General features: G+C 37.2%; 1 protein-coding gene across 1 annotated transcript in view; it reads right to left on the bottom strand.

Annotated features, from left to right (window-relative positions):
* Nucleotides 1-22759, bottom strand: part of SRBD1 (S1 RNA binding domain 1) — a 124948-nt gene that overhangs the window by 78842 nt on the left and 23347 nt on the right. The window contains exons 11-13 of the mRNA XM_009880643.1: nucleotides 20144-20301; nucleotides 18860-18950; nucleotides 17804-17911 (exon numbers count right to left, since the gene is read on the bottom strand). Coding sequence (XP_009878945.1) covers nucleotides 17804-17911; nucleotides 18860-18950; nucleotides 20144-20301 — 357 coding nt within the window. The remainder of the gene's footprint in view (nucleotides 1-17803; nucleotides 17912-18859; nucleotides 18951-20143; nucleotides 20302-22759) is intronic.

Below are 22759 nucleotides of genomic sequence, written 5' to 3' on the forward strand. Positions count from 1 at the left end.
CCCGATTCACACAAAATTCTGACCTGTAGCTTTGGCTCGAGTCAGGCTTTATTCTGTTTTTCCCTCCCTTCCTACAGTATCACTGATCTTAGTACTTGATCTCTCCTTAGCAAGCTACCTTCTCCCCAGCACAGATCCACCAGCCAAGGCTGGAGTCAAGAAGCCCCTTCTACGAGGGCTGAGCAATGCAATGGAAATAGACTCTCTACATGGCATGAGGGAATCGCAGGTCCTCCGCTGCTGCTCCTCTCTGTTCCCTCCCCATCCCTCAACATCTAGGCTGTTTCTGAAGACTTCATATTAAATATTTTTAACCTACAGACACTTCTTGGCACAGCTTACTGAACTCTGAAGTACCCAGGTTTTCCACATAGAGAAACTCAAAATAAATTAAGAATTCTGGAATCAGAATGATTGCTGGCAGGAAAACTTCTTTGAGGTATTAAATACTAAGCAAAAGTGTGACCACATCTTTCTAGCAGTGTTCTTTCTTCTTACTTTACTTTGATTTGGAATTCACCTAAAAAAAAAAAGCTGTCTGCTTTAGTTCACAGAAGATACATTCGCATCCTCTGTTTATTCTCCAGCTCAACATACTCAAGACAGATGTTACATAAAGTGGTGCTTCATGCAACCTTGATCAAAATTATATGTTGCTATCACTCAAAAATAATTTCTGAAAAGTTAAACATGACAGTGCTCTTACAATTTTTGAAGTCCTCATTTGTTTTTTTCGTTTTCTTTCTTTTTTATAATAGAGGGGAAAAAAAAACAGTTTGCTTTGACATCAACCTATACTCGAGTTTATGACGATTCAAAGTTGACGCTGGTCAAGAAGTGTTCCATACAGCCCATCAAGGAAAATTTTTCTTCATTGGAAAAAAGGCTGTAAAACTGGGGTACTAGTTTAGTGCTTCCAGAAAAATATATTAATCCCCTGTGAAGGAACTGTAGCATTACAATATAAAAAGGATTATATCACAAAAAAAAAAAACAATCAAGAAAGTTAAGAAAAAGAGTAGGTCACTCCTTCTTTAGAAAAAGGTAACATTTTTCATGCAAAGCTAAAAACAAAAACAAACAAACAAAAAACATTTAAACAAAAACATGCTTGTTAAGATAACACAAGCTTAATAGCTCAGTTACTTTTCTTAGAGACAGATGTAAATGTAAGAAGATGTACTCAAATGTCTGTAGAGCAACTTAAGTAGATTGAGTTCTTTGTTATTAAATTATACACTTTTCTCTTTTAGGCCTCTGGGGTTCTTTCATGTCTTCTCTGGTGCTCTTCATTGCCATAGTTTTAAATATTATTATTTTACTGATATCATATGCAACCGCTGGGCATCTGCAGTAAGAGATGCTAATCAGAATTAAATATATCCTCAAATGAAAGTGAGATAAACATTTGGTGTATTATTGTTTATTCTTTAACCATTTAAAACAGTGGATACCCTCTTATTTTGTATTATGAGCAGAAGTATGTATCAACTTCAGAGAAAAAAAAAACAACAAATAAAAATAACCACCAAATCCCCACAATTAATGTGGGGATTAATGAATTGCATGTTTTCACAGAAAACAAATTCCTTCAGTAAGACTGTAACTAAAAGGGGGATAAAACTGACAAAAATAAGTATTTGGAATTAGTGAAATAAAAGTGCAGTTAGGTAGTGCTATATTTGTTTTCCCCTTCTCTTAAAAGGGAATAATTTGTTCCCTCAGGTTGTGACAGATCCACATGGGAGACTTTCCATGAGTAATATCACTAGAACTGGCATAAACATATGCTGAAAGACCATTTCATTTAAAACATGTTTTTCATCCAGTTACAAACACGTAAAAAAAAAAATTTCTTCTGGACTGAAATTTCTTATGCTTCATTTCTAACCGATTACTTTTAGACTCAACCCCCGTTCCCAACTATAAAATAGTCCTTTTTTTTAGGTATCTAAATATGAAAGTGTAGGATAAGAGGGCCTTCTAGTTTTTGGAGACATATCCTTACATCTAAATCATAACAATGCAGCTAAATTTTTTAATGTCCTACTTTTTACACCACAATTTTCATCATGATTTTCCAGTCAAAGGTATGTTACCCAGTACTTAGATGATCACCTGCAATTCTAGCAATAAAATATCTTAAAATAGTGTAAAGGTTCATTAACACATTTATACATCTAGTTACTCCTGAGTCCAATGACAAATATTTTGCAGTAAAAAGTCTTGGAATATGCATCTTTTTAACCACATTAGCCCTTTTTTTGACCTCCATTTTATAATCGAGAAGTCTCTTAGAAACATTTGAGGAGTTGTGAGTCACAGTTACACAATTTTAAACAAAGGGACTAATGAGAGTAAAATGGTTGACTCATACTTTTCAAATACAACTATGTTGTTTTCTCTAACAGATGATAAATTTTGCATCAGGACGTTCATATTCAGTTTTTTTCTTGAAAGCCAAAAAAAAAATATAAAAAATAAATCCATCCACAGCCCAACTTCCACCCAAAACCAAAGCCCTAGAACAAACTACTGATTTCCTCCTTCCCCCATTCAAAGCTTTGTTTTCTTTCCTCATCACACACGTTACTTCAAAATGAGAGCAAGTTATTTGAAAGCTTTGCTGCCAATTCATATCTAGGCAGCAAGAAAGAAAGGTATGCTGGAACTCGATGGAAGAGTCTTCTGGAGAGCATCACATAGAAAGCGCGGACGATCAGAACCTACACCTGCGAATGCCGGCAGAGTCTACAGTTACCCCATCGTGTGGGCAATGGGCATCTACTCCACACCTACTTCTCTGGATCGGTCATTAGATTCTTACGTCTGGATCCTGCAAGACAAGCCGGCAATGAAGAGTGAGGGTCATTGTCTTTCAGCTTTTGGAAACTGCTGAATGCCAGGGAATCACAGCAGTTGAAAGGCACCTGTGGAGACTGGTTGCTCTAACTTCCTCACTCAAAGTGTGGTCGAACCAAAGCAAGTTGCTCAGGGCTGTGTCCAGTCAGGTTTCAAATATTTCCGTGAGCGGAGATGCCAAAACCTACTATGTATTAACAGGAACACTTGGACCCTCTGTATCTGAGAACAGAAGTTTTCATAATATTAAATTGAGGTTCAGAATATTTTTTTTTTTAACGGCAGTCTGAAAATTTAGCACCGTGTGTACATTTCAGAAAAGTATATCTCTGCCCTGGAACAGTGTTTGAAAAACAAATGGAGATTTAAAAAGTCAACACCCTCCGTGTTCAACCGGTACTGCACTGAAAACTCACTAAACAATCCTAGTTTCCTCTAAATGACAGAAGCAAAAAGAAAACCTGAAATTGTTGGGGAATGAAATGAACGGAAATGTGTGCCCTGCTGATTCCAACAGTAACAGAGTAGATCCACTTAATTTCGAGTGTCTGATGTTAAACTGTTAAGACTATTCTTGGAGTTGATAACTAACAGCTGTTACTCAAAAAAAAACCCCAAACCCAACAATTTGGAGATCAGGGCTATGGAAGAAAAGACAGCGCAATATTAAAACAATAATTGTCCAGATGAGAACAAGAGTTTCTCTGACTCCACGGCAGCGCAGCAGCGAAGAGCCCAGGGGCACTCTGGCTGACACAGAGAGCTCCTACGGGGGGTTATGGCGAACATATGCCAGGGTGGGATATGCAGCACCCTTTAATACGGCAGAGCATCTTCTGCCCTCGGGCGCCTGCTCAGCTCTGCTGGCTAGCGCGGAAGGTGGCAGAGCCAAGCCTTGTCCTCAGCCTGCCCCTGGTAGACAGGCCGGTGCTATTGCTGCCCTCAGCGTCGCCGTGGCCCTGAGCCAGCACGAAGCTCACAGTCGCACACCAACATCAGCACATGCAACAACATGACTGAGATCTGCACTGGACCATTCCGGGGCTTTTGCTGGTCAGGTTGTTATGAGGCTGAGAGCATCTCTTACAGTCACAGCAGAGGTGGGGTAACAAGCTCCTCCTCCACCAAAAGAACAAGGCACAAACATGAAATATTTCCCCCCAGAGAAAGGATAGGCTTCCAAGTCTAAGCATAAATAAAAGTTCAGCTAATTCAGATTCAAATTGTATTAAGGAAGTATGGATGCACATTTTAATATTAAGAGTCTAATTGCCGCTTTCCTTCCCCACCCCCCTTCTAATTAAATAAAATTGCATAAAGGTGAATCTGTTCCTAAAAAGCCACGTAAATACATATTTGAAAATTATTTTCTAAGGTTAGCCAAAGACAGGTATATTCAGAATTCTGTTCAAGAAGTTGGAACATTTTCATACAAAATATAAATAAAACTTTAAAATTACTAATACCACAAACGGGCATATCCTGGATTTGGGTTTAATCAAACCCTGACAACCAGAACAAACACATTTCACAAGCTCCAAGTCTGAACTTCCTCTGGAATTCATAAAGGCTCACAACACCACCATCATCACAAGCACCATGTGATTTATGCAATTTAATTATATCAGCTGTGGCACAGTAAAGAAGAAACCCCAAACTTATATTTTGTCATTAAATCCAATGGAAACTAACTTACAAATGCTTTATAAATAAGGAGTAGACAGGAACTTAAACCATACCTACATATTCCATTAAAATTTTTTACACGAGACCTGTTTTAATCATTAAAGGCCTCAACTTGTATTGAGTGCAAAAACTGGTATTTTGGATGACCCAAAGACAATTTACATAAAGAAAGCACCTCCCCCAAGGTTCACTGTATTAGTCACAAATTTTAGTGTATCACAACCTTACATTAACCACAAATTAGCTTGGCTTCATAATACTGGTATTTAAGGTTAACCAAAAAATAATCAAATCTGCACTTTCTGCATTCCATGTTAAATATTTACACAAACCATTATAATGACCATTTAATCTGTATCTTCACTTTATAAAAAGCCAGAAGAAATTCCCTACAGACCATCAAACTGAAGCGAATCTGCTCTGAATTAGATGCCACCAGTTTTTTCTTCTCACTTAGCATCTGAACAACCCCTTTATTCAAAATCCTGTCTCAACAAGAAAACATTACTCCTGCTAATGTCAGAAGTCCTGTAACTTACAAGCTATTGTAACTGCTTTATCAAAAAGAAGCCAGGGGAAAAAAAAAAAAAAAAAATCGTAATCTCCCGTGACTGGCTCCGCTAACGGTGATCAGCAGCACGGCCTTTCCAATGAGCGGTTTTCTCCAGAAACGCCAAGAAGTCATTAGGCAGTTTCCCTAAGGAGAAAACTACAACCAAGGAGGCACCAAGCGGCTGTGGACCGGCAGGTAAAAGAGACATGAGGGTGCTGGCAGAGCCAGCCGGGGCCCACAGGAGCGGGGGAACACAAGAGGACAGCCATAAGCATTCCTTTAAAAGGAATTAAGCATTTCTTTAAAAGTCTTTTTGTTGTTGTTGTTAGCTAATGAAATGGGATATATTAAAAGGATACTATATCATGGTTTCAGAATTATTTCACTTTAAAACATTCAAATTGACAATGTCTCTTTCTGTTTACTTTTACAGCAGAAGATTAGCCTTAACGTTTCCTTCAGCAGAGAGATAATCACTGAGAAGTAATACAGGAATATGCAGTTTGATTTACTTAAAAATGACAAACTAACTTCTAGAAAATAATTTTAACAAAAAAAAAAAAGATGACAAAGTAACTTTGAGCTGTGATTTTACACTATGAGGGGAAAATAGACCAGGAACAAGTAATAAATGCATGACTGATTTTACTGAAAGCCCACTTCCAAAATATATTTACAGTACAACATCATAACGCTGACAAGAGAATCACCCATGGAAGATGCATGTCTAAACTGTTTCCCTGAAACATTTATGTCAAATTCAAATGTCAAAATGTATTTTATCCAAATGTTAGTTCTAGTTGAACCCAATAAAAGAACTGAACAGGCAGTAGGCATGTTGCCTTAGCTGCCAAAGATGCTTAACAAAATATAAAAATTAATTAGGTTTGAGAGAGAAATTTTACGTGAAAAGCCAATTTAATCTTAGCAATAACTATAACTGCATATAGATGGACATCTTCCCCCCACCTCCAGGTTTTTTATTTAGAAAGCTCCACAGACAACTCAGCTGTTTGAATAGTATTTGCTGTTACATAAAATAATCTGAAACAATTAGAAACTGTGATACTACTTGCAGTTGCAAACAGGAATAAAGTGAAAATGTTATTTCTATGTCAGCAACAAATTTGCCTGCAGGAGCATTGGGTACTTAAAGGAAAGGAAAATAACTAAATGTCCTGGTTTGAGGTAAAAAAGAACCAATTTTCTGTTCAGTAGTTTTACTTTAGAGCTACAGTATAGAACTGCTAGATGGACACGATTACATTTACAACCGCATGTGAAGCCACCAAAGCAACACAAATCTCCCAAAACTGAAAAGGAACAGAAAAACCAGCATCACTCTCCCCCCTGTCCTTTCCCTTCCGCTTGCCCGTTGTTCCCAGCTGTTGCTGCTAGGAGAGCCTGGTACTGAAGAAGGTGCTTCACGTAGCTTGTGCTTTTTGATGTCTCCTTTCAGCGTATTCTTTCTCGCCTCTGTATCACCCACCACGACAAATGCATCATTTCTCCTTCCCTCCACTTACTCATCATTGACAAAACTGCTGGGATCCAGTTATAGAAAGGAATTACCCTCAATAGGCACCTTCAGTTACAACCGTTTGACACTGCAGCCATCTAAATCTAATCCCTTTTCAAGCTGGAATAACCTACTCAAAGGCTCTTTGAGACACACAGCACGTCTACATTCTCTGCCTCTCATGCCCTGAAAACATCAGAAGTATGCTGAAGCATCTCCTGTTGCTGTGGCTTCTTTCAATGTCATTCACGAAGGTTTTAAGACTGCCAAGCACTTTCTTGATAAGAAAAGTTAAATGAGCCGAGGCAAGGACAGCCCGTAGTTTCAGTACCACACAAAGTTACTCCAAGTGAAGGTGCAACATGGGTAGCACTCACTCCTGCACTGCCAACAGCCTCTAAGAGCCAACAGCCTTAGAATCTTCCAGGACTGAAAAGCAAATACAACATGTCTGTCAGTAAAGCAAGGGTTCTTTCCCTCTTCACTTACATACAATTGTCATTTCTATTCTTGATTTCAGGCTATCAGGCACCTAGAAGCCATTAACGCTTAATTTTCAAATATCTCTAAAATCCAAAACATTTTGGTTTGGGTTTTTTTTTTTTTTTCCTTTCTCTTTCTTTTTCTTTAAAACCATGGTTTGTAATAGTTCCTCTGCTGGTACTGGGGGAATTTGTTAATAGCTGTACAAGTGGCAATTTCCTGAGGCTTACTCCTCGAAACAAACCTGAACATATTTTCAGAGGGAGACTTCTATGCAAACTTTGGGTATGCTCACAAACTTTCCTTTTCACCAGATCTCAACAGTATCGATACTTCAAAGAATAAAGAAACTTTTCCCCACTAATGACAGTATTTGTGTGTATGCTCACTCTTTTTTTCTTAAAAGTATTACTTAGAAATACATGCAACCCACATATATGTACTCTCCAACAGAGATCTAGGATGAACAATTTCATCCCAGTGGCTAGGTAAAAGCCACTGAAATTACAGTATCTAATGCAGAGTGTTAGACAGCCTAATGTAATCTAACCTAAGCTTCTGCTATCAGCATCAATGAAAATAGCACAGTTTATGTTCAAATAAATAAATAAATCTGTATATCACATCTCACAACAATAAAGGAAGCCTAGTAAGAGCTGAAATGCAGAACACCAAATGTGGTTTCACAAATGAATAGGTATGAAGTTTGGCAGAATCTCAACTTAAGTAAAAACATATTACTGGCAACCTCACACAAATGGAAAAATGCTTACTACTCCATTAGGTTCCTACAGAATGTCTACTTGAAGACAAAACACTATCCAAATATACAACCAGGTCAGACTGTGCAATAACGCTCCCTCTTAGTACCTCACAAATCAGAGGATACATCTTGTATTTATATAATTTTAATCTGGATGCTCTTAGTATTAATCACACTCTATATCTGGATGCTTCCACTTAAATTAACTCCTGACAGGACTCCACAAGTAATACCTGCTGGAGCTTTTTTACATAGTGAGGAGCCCAAGTGAATTTTCCCAGTCTTTACTAATGAAAATGTACCAACTGCCACAGCTATTCCATGACAAAGTCACTTAAAACACACAAACATATGTTCCTGATGTCTCTTAAGTATTAAGAGTATAATACAGTAATATTCCAAATACCACAAGAATCACTTATTTGAGAAAGGCAATATTGATACAAATCATAAGTTAACATCTTAACCGTTTAAATTTACATTCACTTCACAATATCAAAGATTTTGTCAGCGTGGCAATACCATACTAGTGTGGAGCCATGCTATTTTATCTCAGGCAATGGGTAAAGGCTAGCAGTGTAAAATGCACAGACATGGGTAATAAAAAACACACTACAAGTTTCCGTAATCAAAGTTCTGCAAATACAAATGAGAGAGAGGATTTCCTATGTGCAATTTCACCTATATTAAATATGACATTTCTCGGTCTTTCTACTTTTTGTTATTTTCAGGTTCAAACCCAGTGGGTTTCAACCTGTGGTTCACAAGCTTCTTCCAAGGGCTTCACAACAGACACAGAAGAAACCAGCCCCATCTCAGTAGGCCTATAGTCTCTGGAGTGAATTCTACGCTGCAACCAGTGAATTTTCAGTGGTCTACAGATACAAAAATACTACCGAGATCCACCATTGTTCAACTTAATCACTATCTAACCTCTCAGCTTCTGTTTGAGCAGGTAACATCCAAATCTGATTGCATTCCCTTTCCACTACAGGAGAAATGGAGGTGACCACACCTGTTGTTATTTAAAAGAAAAAAGCCACCTAAAACTACAGAGACACTGGACCATACATGCTAACTTTGGAAGTTCTTAAAATAGTGCTACAGCAGCTTACCTAAAAGCCTAAGCTTTTCTAGTTTGTTTGAGATGAGTATCAATACCAGGTTTGGAACATTTAAGACTCACATCATTAAACCTTCACAATCCTAGCTGCAAAAGGAGCATGAGTCCTTTTCTTCATGTGCTGCCTCATAGCAACTGACCAAAACTTAACCTTCTAAACCTTATGATGAACAGACAGCACTTTAAAACATACTCTGGAGCTACATGGAACAAGCGTACTTCAGGTCACTCCAGCAAAAAAAACCCAACCAAACAAAAATGTAGTATTGGGAAAAGACTCATAGATGCAGCTGTTGAGAGTCTGTCTCCAATGCTCACCGTGAGAAGCTGTAATATGTCATTAGGTCACATTTTTCAGCTGACGTCCAAAACAAGTTTTAAGCTTGGACTGTACACCATCCATTCACACTCACAAACTATTTGGGGAGGGAACAGAAGAGGAAAGGGAACTGTTCTCTTGACGTAACCTGCTGCACTGAAGAGACAAGGAACATACAGCTCGAACTTAATGCTGTACAAAGTTCCCATAGGCTGTATTTCAGTGCCTCTTTCTAGAGGAAGTACCTTCAAAGTGCCCTGTCCCTTATTCCCAGATTACACCCTTGCTCTTTCTGCATCATTCCTCCACCAGCTACCCAGTTTCTCATGCTTCTAGCATTCCTCGAGCCATCCCTAGACCTTGGGCACCACTCAAACACTTCTTAAGAAAAGGTTTCTCGACTTCTCCTGCCAAGAAGTACAAGACAGCACACACAGTACCTGCATGCAACCTTTCAGATGTAGACAACGACTTGAAAATGTCATCCTTCAGTATCTCTACTGATACTCCAAGTATCACGCAAGTGAGCCAACAGTCACCGCAAGGAAGGATTGTTCGATGATCTTTCAGAGAAAGAAGGATGTCATACCAAATAAGAACAGTGATTCTGGGGGAAGTGGGCGTATTATAATATCGCCTTATGTTAAGTTCGTTCCTCTAAATAAGATCTTCCTGGAAATCTTTCTTTGAAATTAAACCGCTAAGAACCTTGTGGTGTTCTTAGTGGCACAGAAAAATTTTAAAAGTTGTAACCAAATTAAACAATAACCTAAATTATTTCAATCTGAAATAAAAAGCTTATTTTTAGCTTGTCAGGTACCCCGTGCCCTCAAAAATATCAGACACTTAAATGAATTAGTTTTGTTCCACTGTAGCAATCTAGCAAATTTAAGATCTAGTCATCCAATTTCCTTTAAATCTATTAAATCTTTCTTCATTTCTGAGCTTTGGAAGTAGCCTTGAATAAGAGACTTTAGGCCAGAGTAATTTTCACTGCCATCATACAAAGCTCTTAGGGAAGGAGATTGCTTTGGAAACACTGACCAGCACACAATGTTAAGTGATGAAAACAGTGTTTTAAAGACTTCTACTACCGAGTCAAACACACCCCAAAAATAAAATCCCCTGCTCACAGTATAGCATTAGTAGCTCTATGCTGAACACTAAAAATCATTGCTACACATATTTGGTAAAAATGTGATTTTGTTTTAAGTGAGCTTTAGGAACAAAATGCCCAGTCTTCCTCTACGAATATACCTCATGCAATACATATGTTCCAAAATTGCTCCCAGGGGACCTGATGGGCACACTCTGTGCAGAAATGGTACCAAATTTCTCGTATTTGTTATCTGATTTGCAAGAGTGTATCTGAGATCAGTACATTTCTAATTGAAGAGTATCTAAAGTTGCCCTTGAACATACTGTCACGTGCTTAATACCTTTTCATCCTAAAACCTTCCCTAATTTTATAGACATTTTTGTTTGTTTGTTTGTTTAGTATCCTTTAAAGGTCTGAAGAGATTTACACATTGACAATACATAACACTTAATCACTACTTGATATTACTGTTACTATGATTTTCTCTTGGAAAAAGCAAACATAGAAGGGAAGTTGCATGAGTAACTCTCCTTTCTCCCCCAAGACTGTTTTCCCATAGATTGCCCTGGACTCAAGTCAAATGACATGTCCTAGTGTTCTGGAAAAATGGACTCTTTCCTCAAGATTTAGATTTCTTTCGCTAGTTACATTTACTTCCTGACCCCCTGCCTTCACATTGCTGAAGTCTAGACTGCACGTGCATCTTACTCTTTTTCTGAACTTTAAAGGAATTCATAGTCTCTAACTACATTGACATACTTCCAATTAGTCTTTGTTCTCATCTTAAAAATCGTGAATTTATTTCTCTGAAATAGAATTCAAGTGTATCACTTATGAAGTTTGTTTTAAAAGTTTCAAATTCATCCTATACAAGCCAGAAATTATCATGTCCTATTTCACCTGTCCCACTGTATCTTCACTGCTTACCCATTTGTTTCTCTCTCCTCAGGAAAAAAAGGCTAGAGATGACACTGCTGTCTACGGTAAACTTTTAAAATAAACAACTGAGCTGAGGCAGAGGGGAATCTTGGCTTTCTTGGACTGCTTCAAAATCTAAGATGACTTCTGAATTTCCCTTTTGAATATAGTATGGGTTCAGCTTAACGTAGATACCAGTCGGTGGGTGCACCAGGAACAAACATCAGATCCTATTTTAAATACGGACCCTTATTACAGTCCATGTTGTGCTGCACAATAGACTAATTGCTATGTAGTTATGAATAATCAAGAGGAGCAGTTGGAAGAAGTCTCTATGCAGAGCGAGGTTCCAGTTTACAGGACTGTCTCAGGTAGAGACAAATACACATAAAATTGTTTTTAATTTGAAGTGTGCATGATCGTGAGTTCTTACTCAGGTGTGATAAATAATCACAACAGAAGGCAACTTTTAAGTAAGGGACAGAAGTTTGGCTGGAAATCACTACATAATTTAAAATGTTTTCGTTTACTATGTCCTCTTCACATACATTTTAAACCTGTTTGTTCCTCAAATTATTTCTTCATTGTTTAGGACTTCTCATGACTCCACTACAGCTTGAAAAAGATGAAAGCAGAACAAAGGTTCTTTAGTGCACATTTCAGATGTGCGCATTGTTTCCGCTGAATATGTATCCCTTTTGCCAAAACTTTCCAAATTACTTTCTACCTTCTGTATCAGACGTCTAATGACCTGAGGTGTGTAGGTGTGCGTACATAAATGTGTCATCAATAGAGTTATATAGATTAACAGACAAAAATAACAGCTTAAAGAAAATATAATCAAAAAGAAATAGGAATGAAGTTTCCCATATCCCTACCTCCCTTTGTACTCTCAACAGACCTGAAACTGCATTAATGCAGCAAGCAATAGCTTGTAAAAGGATGCAAACCAGCTGAAACATTTGACAGACAGTGTTAAATACCAGAGGATTCATATCAACCACTTTATTTGAAAAGGTGCTTTGATGTTGGCTATCTTTCATGTACCTCTTTCATGGCACATTAATAAGGAAAACTGAGATGGGGTAAATTAAGTCCCAAGGTCATATCTAGAGTTACAGCACTGTGGGTACCTGATGAAATACGGATTAATGCTGCATGAGCACTGAATAAATAAAACCACTTCTGTTAACCACTCAAACAAGTTTTACAAGTAGTTCTGAACTTTATTCGGCAACTAGACTTCAGACATCTTAATCCCCCCACACTGCTTTGAAACCTAATTATCATAATGTGAACCCGAATGTTAGGTCCCTTTCAAACTGCGAGTGCTATGAAGCAGAAAAGTAATGGGAATTAAGCTAGTGTAACATTAGAAATGTAGAGGCATGGAACTTGAAAGTGGCATTTGTTAAAGCTGAGAGAGTATAATGTAGATATTCAACAACATAAAACACACATTTAAATTGAAAAGGATATTTAAAGCATGTGCAGACACCTATAAAATACAAGCGGGTCTAAAATCCTGTAGAACAAACATTTCCAAATCAATTTCTTGCCACCAAGGTCCAACTTCAAAAGGTATTAAACAGTCCTATTCTACCTTAGCAGAACATTTCTAAGTATTCTAAAGCAGACAATTTAAACATTAAAGAAAACCCAATGAGAACTTTACAAGACATTACAGACTTTCCCCTATTTGTCACAGTACAGAAGTGTTTGAACTTAAACAGCAGTAAATTATTAATTACATTGCTTATAAAGCCTCAAGAGCAAGAAAAGATTTTGCTGAAAGTGGCAGAAGAGGATTTTGTATCAAGTTTAAAACCAAGTATAACAGAAATTAAACACCAAGCCACCTAAAAAACAAGAACAAAAAAAATTTGCCTGGCTACATTCTTTACCGCTTTTTGAAAACGATTAACAATTCACAATGCCTATCAAAGTTTCTTTTAAATATGAGCTGAAATACTTTATTCTGAGCGTGCATTAATGTAAGCAGCACATAAGAAAAGTCAGACCAGTATGAATGTTTGTATTGTGACACTGAAACCACTGAGGCTGAAAGAAAAATTGTGATTTTATTTTTCCAAATACAATGATTGAGCTGTTCGTGTTGTCCTGCTCTAGCATAGCTCACCTGCCATTCAGATAGCTTTCATTTCCAAGATGCCTACAACTGACAGCAATCAAAGAAAAATAGTTGCAGTGATCGAAATAGGGAACGAGATTCCTGAAATATTTTTTCAAGATTTTCATTTAATCCAAAAAGACCAATGAAATCCTAAAAGTTCATCATCTGCCATGTTAATGCTGAACACACTGTTGTTTAATTTACATTTCTGGTCCTGTTAAAACAAATACACTTGTCTAAAACAGAACATCTGTTTTGGTTATAATACAATGTATCTTTGGCAAGAACTCACAATAGAACTAACATAAATAATCAAGAATATTTATTGAACCTTGTAACAAAAACTGATTTGTAACAAAAAACCTGAAGACTACATATGACTGTCTCTGGGCTCTAGTCCAGTCCTAATCTAAGTCAATAAACATAGCTCTAAAAGGGAAACTACATTAAAAAAAAAAAAAAAAAGAAAAAGAAAGTCCTGCAGTTATTTAGGTTGGATGTAGGTATCTGAATGCATGTTGGTTACAAAAATAGTGAAAAATATTTGCTTTAAATCAAAAACTGTCAAACTGAGTCCAGATAGGTTTTAAAGCCACACACAAAAAAATCGTGCCATGTGCCTCATTTCCTAATATTGTGTTCACTGATTTGTCTTCTCTTTGGAAAACTATACATAGTTCATAACTGCTGTTGCTGAGGATTTGTTATTTTAATTGCTTGTTTTTCATATATTATTATATATATTTCGATAGATTTATTAGCCTTAAAAAAGACAAAAGAATCACCAAATAAAATACTGTAATGTTTTTGAGAGAAACTGAAATGAAGAAAATTATTTTGCAAGTCTCTTTTGATACCGATAGAACTTACATATTTTAAGGTGAGAATGAGTTAACAGTGTTCTCATTTAAGTCTATAGTTAAGGACTTACTAGAGTCAGACACTGAAGCCAAGGAATAGCTTCATACACATTTCTACAATTATCATACAGGACTTTAGTAGTAGAGAGACTATTGTAGTATGTACTGCACATACATGCAATCAATTAAGGGTTCAGCTGGTTATTATCATTAACCTTCATTAGAGTGCATACCTGTCCAGATTATTTGTGCATGCATCAACTGCAACACACCTTCTTTCTAAAATTACAGACTCTATTATCTCATTTCCCTGCAAAGGCACGATCCAAGTTCCATATGAGGAACTGGACATAAGAGTATTAACAGATTTTTATTTTTTTTACAATAATATTTTCTGATCCTATTTTCCACTTCTAACAAAAAAATTAAGTAGTATCATGTTACAAGTTTTATCTGCCAAGGAAGCCAAAGTCTGTAGTTCCTCTCTATCAGTCACCTTTCTGAACGACAGCTTTAGAAGTTGATTGGGATTTTGGTTTTAAAGCACTATAAAACAATGCAGGCTCATCTGCCAAGCCACTTTACATTTGGACTCCTTTAAGGAAAAAGATTGTAAACGCAGATACAATTGGCAATTCTCTGAAACTTGCACACAGCAATGAACTGAGTTCTGTTTTGCTGGGCAAGGATTTTCACCTCCATGCAGTTCAGTGCATCACTGCAAGAAGCTGAATGCTTGGGAAATGGTATTGTGTTAGATACAACTGACTCCTTATGTTACAGTTTAGGTACTGGAGGGGTTTTGTTTGGTTTGGCTTTTGTTTTGTTTTTTACAGTTCAAACAATAAATTGATTTGTAAATCCATTTTTTAGTTACAACTGCAACCTGCTGAAGCAGATCTTCAAAAATTAATTGTTCCAACATTACTTAAATTGTTTCTTAGAGAGCTCAATTGAAAAACAATTTATAAAAATCACTTGATCCAAAAGCATTCCATGGGTTTCCACAGAATTGATTAGAGATCTGTATTCAGCCTATGTATAAAATAAGCCCTCATGTCTTCCCCCATCACAAGAAAACAACATCATCAGGGGAAGGCTTTGTACATGGAAACAGAAAAGGGGTTTTTTTTTGTAATGTGAGAGCATGCTATGGGGGACTTTTTCTATTATTTTTTTTTTTTTAAAAAAAAGGGAGGATCAGCAGAGCACATTCTTCCAAGTTATCTTCCATAGTTCCCCTCAAGAGGTACCGCAGTTCCCACAACGTATGCCTACTGTCACCTATTGCTCAAATGATAATTCTGTACTAATTGCTCCTCATTTAGCAAATATCGCTTTTTTAAACTCAGACTGATATAAATCGTTTCACTGGTTTATCAGACGGGGGGCGGGGGGGTGTGGATGTCTGGACTCATCATTCCTTTCTGTTACTAAGAAATACCAAGGAGATTAAAGGGAAAATTTTCTGGAGCTAGAAAGCAGAGCAGCTATCTTGCAGGATCCAGTGGCATGGCTGGGAAACCCCAGCACTGGATAACACAATGAGAAGCACATAAAACTAGTTCAGAAGAAAGGGCAACATGGGAGCCCTGATCTTCAACAAAAATTCAGTCAAGACTGTCAAAATGTGAAGAGAGACACAAGGACTGCAAGTCCAGCTTATTCGTAAACCCACAAACAGCAGTCTACAAAGGTCAACAGCATCAAATGTCACCTGTGGCATGCAGAAAAAAAATTGACATTCCTCTGATTTTTATTTTAATATGCAGTACCTCACTACTCTGCACACAAATTCTGAAGTAGGAACTAGCTCTTCACCATACATGAGCATAGCACAAGAAAACCATTGACAATATGAAATATATACCAAAAGCAAAAATGGTTTTGATTATGCTAATTTTCACTTCCAGGAATTAATTTTTTAGGTTAAACAACTGCATTTATATATTTTTCCTGTAATTATCACAAGTTTCAGAAAAAGTGAAAAGTTGTAAGATTATCTGTCACCACGAAAGGCAACCAACTTGATAACCTTACTTCTGCCTTAGAGCATTTATACTAAGTCCTGTTTCACAAGAGCTTTTATCAGTTCCAAGAACTTAGTAGCTCTCCTGGCCAAAACCAAAAATAATTATTTTGCAGATTCTGTAATCTTGAACTATAAACAGGGGAAAGAAAAAAAATCTTAGAGCAAAAGAGGAAAACACAGTCAGAAAATCATCTGCCACAGTATTATATAAGTAATCTCTTCTGTGTAAACTAAACGGTTATTTACATTTTGTAGCATATGATCAATAAATAAATAAAATCACTATTACCCTTTCAGACAAAGTGCTTACATCAATGTAATGGATTTTTAAACTATATGAACAACAGTGAAATTAAACATCTGCCAAAACCCACACAGTATGAAGTGGTTTTCCACTCACTACAGTCATTAAAAATCCACTGTTTTCAAGTTGGATTCAGGAAAGACGATGCCTAATTTTTCAGAAGCTGGAACAGCCTCCTACCTTTGCAAACAATTAAAATCAGAAAAACCCTACTATGTTTCCTGAAATAAAACTGAGATTTAAGTATCAGATCTTGCTGCAAATTTACTTTGAAATCTTAGGAACAAAGAACAAGTGCAATTAAATGATAGCATAAATTAGTAGGAATAATATATTTGTTGAGCATTTCTGCAAGATAACTTCCTAACCTATGGAGAAAAGGCTCCATTAAATGTGTACAGTAGCTTGAACAGAGAAAGGCTATAACTTTTTCAAAAACTTAGGTAACTTAGTTCAGTGCGTTAAGACAGTGAAAAGTAAATACTGCTGTTAAGCTTCAGCACAAAAGATAATCCAAGGTAAATCACAAAAAATGCTTTAAAAAAATAATGGTGTGAATTAAAAAAAAGAAAGCAGAGCAGCTCTACAGGAGGGGGAAAGAAAGCAATACAGTACAGTTTCCATCCAAACGAACAGCAGAATACTTTAGTTTGAATTCAACAAACTAATGGATAAAATTTGAAGTTTAAAGAGGACAGATACCTTCACTACTTTCTGCTAGGTATTAACAAAATATTTATTTTCCAATGCATAGGATTCGCAAGCATTCCATGACACAGTCAGAAAACAAACTTTACCATTTGCATTTAAACCTCATTTATCAAGAAACACAATACCAAACACAGGGCCTTGGCTGTCTGAGGTGCTATTCTCACATACTTTGTTACAATGATAATAGCAACGGAGTGAACCTCAGGAAAAGAAAATAAAATGCTTCAGTGAATCTTTCTTACGGACTTAGGAGAACTACTTTCACGCTCCAAAGAGCTACGGCCATTTTGCTTTGGCTAGAAGGATGGGTCAAGCTTGACTCAATAAAGACAGACAAGGCAATAAAAAGAAACACTTAAAGAAAATACATTTAAAAGTATCTGGTAATTTAAAATATGCTGAACAGATGAGTATCGCAGCAAATAAAGTGATCTTACCAATAAACAACATCCAGCGGTGCAAAGTATTTCTTCATAATTAAGTCCGCAAAGTAAGCTTCTGTTTCTCTGCAGGCCGTGCCATTGCCAATCACAACAGTGCTACAGCTTTGCACAGGGTAAAAAGACAAACAATTACTCTTAATTATTCTTTTAGACCTTTTCATACATAGCATTCAATGCACGGCAATGACCAATACATCTTATTTTATACAACAGAAGGCCCAGATTTAATAAGAACTTATTCTAGTAATATTATGTTTTCCTAATTCCTAATAAACATTGTTTTTAACAGGTATTCAATGTGACAGTTCAAGAGATGAGTCAAAATTTTCACTCCTAAAAAGGGCAGAAGCCCAAGAAATCAGAATCTTAGGTACTTAATGGCAACATCAGTCTGCAACAGCTTGCAAGGTCGTTGCCTCTGACTGCCCCTACCCCAGCCAGTCAGCCATCAAATCACCTTGTTTAAAGCCGGTCTAATGGTTAAAGACAAACTGGACTGTATGCTGTGGCACTTCTGCAGCTGACTCAGATGTCTGTCCACAGGGCATCCCAAAACAGTTGGGATACAATAACCAATCATGCTGCGCCTGTTTGCAAATCTGTCTATTTGCATATCTATCTGAGCAGGATCTCCTTTGCTTAACAAAACTCTTCCAAAAACCAAATGTGGCTTTTGGAACAGGGAAAGATCGATGAGTGGTTTCAGGGTTAGAGTGGGGGCAGGAAGAGTGAGGCTAAACTTATTCCTTAGCTGAATGTTAGTTTCTATTCTTAAAAATAAATGGATTGACAGACCTTTGTGGCGATATATTCATAGCATGCAGCCTTAGTCATAGCCATGGATTGATTTCATATGCATCTAACATATACATAGTGTAAAAGCATGAACATAGGCTAAAAGAAAAATAAGCTCTGAACTACATTAAAAAAATATTAATTCCAGTTACATCAGTAGAATTCTTGTTCTACCCAAAAGCCAGCATTTAAACAGTGAAGATTTTCATAAAGTTTGGTAAGAAAGAGTAATAAATAGAAGTTTCTTTAGCATACTTATACTGTAGCAGAAGCCTCTTTATCTTCTCAGCTTCACGAAATCCTTGACCAGAATGCAAGTAAACGACATCGGTGTGGAGTATCTGACCTAGAACAAAGAAAGGCAAAGACATTTGATAAAAAACACAAAGATCCAAAAGCTATATCCTGCAGAACTACTAAAGTTAATTTGATGATTCACAAAGAAAGCTTCTTAATAAGCCACCTTTCCCTTTTATTTTTGTATGCAATTAGAAGAAATGTATGGTGGGCAGAGGACAAAAATGCTTTAGCTGCCAAAGCAAAACGAGTTGATACATTTTCTAGTTCCCTGTGGACACACCCCCATAACAAATAACGAGCATCTAGTCATATTAGGTAAATGAAGTGTATTATATCACCAAAGAGAAAAACAGCAATTCACTGCAAAAGATTTATTGCTCTAGTCTAGTACATTTTACAGATCCAGTAAAGAGAGATGAAAATGAGGAATGCAGTCCCAGAACTTGCAGTCCAGAAGGTCTAGAACTCCAATGCCAGCTCTTGCCATCATCCCACCTATCACATTTGAAATAACTGTATTAACTGGTACTGATAGCTTATGGTGCAATGCAAGCTAACAACCATTTACCTTACGTTTATTGCCGTTTTAACACATGTCAAGGACACATCTTTTCTCACACCCACCCTGAGTAGATATGCTCTCAGACAAAAAGCAATGACAAAATAAAAGGAAAAGAAGCCATTTTCGCACAGGCCTAAAGAGGTACGTATCCCCAAATCAGAGCAGGATGAAACAGAAAAGCTCTGTTCTGTATCTGTCTAAAAACTGAACTAAAAAGTTCTGCAAACACAATGTTTCTGACTTCTCACATTAACACACATACTACTAAATAAAAAGAGGCTGATAAAATGTCCAGATGTCCAAGATACTACCCCTGAAAAAAGCAAAGTTATAGAAAGTATTTAAATTCCAATTCTCTGTTAAACAATAAAAGTGCCAGGTGTTCTCCTCGCTGACTACTGAGAGGCACAGTTATTTGAACCTGTATTCAAGGCAGAAGGGATTTTAAATTCTATTTGAGAGATGAGTAATAATACCAAAGGAGACACTGGAATCCAGGTGCCAGAAAATTAACCTTAAACCTGAAGAAAGGAATTTGCATGACAGAATGCATGGAAAACATTAAAAGCTTAACACCAAAAAAAAAAATTTGAAAAAAGTAGGTTTTGAAACTATCCTTTCCTCTAAACGAATATATTTTATTAGTCCTTTCAAAAATATTTGGAATTGAAACTTACTGGTTGGTGAAATAATTGCCAACTTGCAGCCATGCTTGTAGCCAGGATCTACTCCCATCAAAGTACGGCCCCTCACAGGGCTGGTCAGAAGCAACTGCCGGAGATTTCTCCCGAACATCATCACAGATTCCTTCTCTGCATCAGATGTCAACTTTGATCTTAGAAGGATGAAAGCAAAAAATATTTTCCCCTCAATTAGCTTTTAAATGCACTTTGGAGTTGTTCCAAAGTTTTAAGGCCTTTTCCATTCATATTTTCATTATCTTTAAATATTACACTTCCAATCAAGTTTTTGACACTTTTTAAAAAAAGGATCAGCTATATGATCATCTCATTCTGGTTCTAAGAAAGAAAATCTACAGGAAGAGTGTAATAGAAACACCTATAAGAATGTTCACATACCAACTAACATTCAAACACCAACTCACGATTTTGAGCAAAGAATAGCTTCCCCTCAAAGCCAATACCTAATTGCAAAGAAAAATGGATTTGAAGGCGGCATAGATCAAATTCATCACAACTTCCCAGTTCTGGAGAAAAATCACTACCCAGCAAAAAAAGGATGATCATTTAGGCTGAGAGGTACTAGAGAGAAACCAGAAGGGCCTATCCAGTTAATTGCTAACACACCATGACTCATGAGGCATTTAATTTCATCTAATTGTGTTATTTAAGAGTCATCACAGAAGTGCGCAGACTTGAGGTATTTCTAGGAGGGTATTCTGCTTCCTCAGAATTAAACTAGAAAGCTGATGGGGCCATGATGTTTCCTACCTTCCTTTTCCATGTTCTTCAACAGAAAGAAGTGAGTTAATGCAGCACGGAATGACTTTAAGCAAGAACACTTATTGGAGAGTGTTATGAGAAACAAATCAGTCTTGTTGAGTGAAGGCGTGCAAGATGCATGATGTCTTATTTGTCAGATGTGGCCAGCAAGGCAATGACTGATAAGGACAAGTATTTTTGTCATGGTATGACATCTTATATAAAAAAAGCAAAAGTGAAAAAGTAATGGGGACACAAATATTCCTAGCTGATTTTTTTTTTTTATTTTGCAGGTACTCATTGCCATTTTCAGCTGCATCACATTGCCAATAGCTACAATAATTAGGCAAGCAAAAGCAATCCAATAAAGCCTTCATATAACTTAAAGAGTAACCAGTGCCTTTATTCTCAATTTCCTTTTACCCATCACTGAAAAGTGTATTATTGGGGTTTATTTTTACAGAAGAGAAAAACCTGCATTCCACTTAACTAACCCTATAAGAACGGGGCAGGACAAATTACTCAAGTTGTTTAGGACAATCAATGCATGACAAGCAGGCTACAAACAGTTCAAAGACAACCCTCATAAGGGCTATTTGACATGACGGGATGTGAAGCTGTTCTGAGCAATTTTCAGATGTGGAAGAACTTAGGAGTCTGAATTAATTTTGCCCAGGATCCAACCAACCAACCAGCTCAGCCCTCTCTCATCCCACAGTGGTACAGAAAGAGCTGCTAAGTCCTCATTATCTCTTGTTTGTAAAGTGGTCTAGATTCTTTCACACATTATTGATTGAACTTTTTCTCAAGAAGTATGCGACAGCAAAAGGCTCCCTTATATTCCTGTGCTTTTTGGTTCTGTATTGAGCATACCAAATTAACACAGACATGATTTAAAGCGAGGTGGCAGAGGGTATATATGCATTCCAAGACTCCTTAGCAATTCAAACGTGCCCTGAGCACCAAAGAGCAGACTCTGTATATTGCCACCGCTGAAAACAAGATTATGGTAATAGCTGCAGTAGTTCAGGTAAGTGGTCCTTCTATCTCTGTCTCCAAGTGTGGCTACAAGCAGCTGCCTGTGCCACTCTTCGTACGCCATTCATCTCCAAGTCCTCTCTTTTCTAAGCTGAAGAGTCGTAGCCTAGTCAATCTTTCTTCACACAGAAATTATTTTATACCTTGTTCCCCTTCACTGGGACCAGATATATCAATGATTCCCTGTTTTGTCTTTATTCCTTAACTAAATAATCTTATCTTCTTGAGCACTTAATGTTTCTGTGGAGCTACCTTCCACAGTGCCAAAGTGTCCTTCCTGAGTGTCAGAGTAGCTCAGAGCTCATAATTTCTGTATAACGAGGAATTACTTCCCTTGCAAGCATCATTTTACACTTATCTCCACCGGATTTCAGTTGTCAGTTCACTTCCTGGTCATTCAGTCTTGCAGCATCCTCCTTCTATTCTTAAAAAAATTAAACAAAAATAACCCAAACCACAGCATGAGCTTCTTCCAGGGAGAGTCCAGAGACATGGGCTGGAGGCGTTGGTTGAATTCTAGCCCATGAAATCACCAGAACAATTTGATGCCTCTTGTGAGAGACCAGAGAGAGCAAAGCAAATAACTAAGCCTTAAAACCATATGGATCTTCTACATACACACACAACAGAGATTCAACCAGCCACACGTGCATAGAAACAAAGTTTAAAAGTGGCTTGTAAACAAGGCAAGGTTGAATGCTCTTTGACTGGAGGCTTTGTACAGGGACAGGCCAAGTTCTAGCTTTCCATCTACCCCAGAGATATGGGGTCCCTATTGCCCACAAGGCAAAGTCCTCCCACGCTGCAAATTCA

The sequence above is a fragment of the Charadrius vociferus genome, unplaced genomic scaffold (genome assembly GCF_000708025.1).
Source record: "Charadrius vociferus isolate BGI_N301 unplaced genomic scaffold, ASM70802v2 scaffold192, whole genome shotgun sequence".
Classification (NCBI taxonomy): Eukaryota; Metazoa; Chordata; class Aves; order Charadriiformes; family Charadriidae; genus Charadrius; species Charadrius vociferus.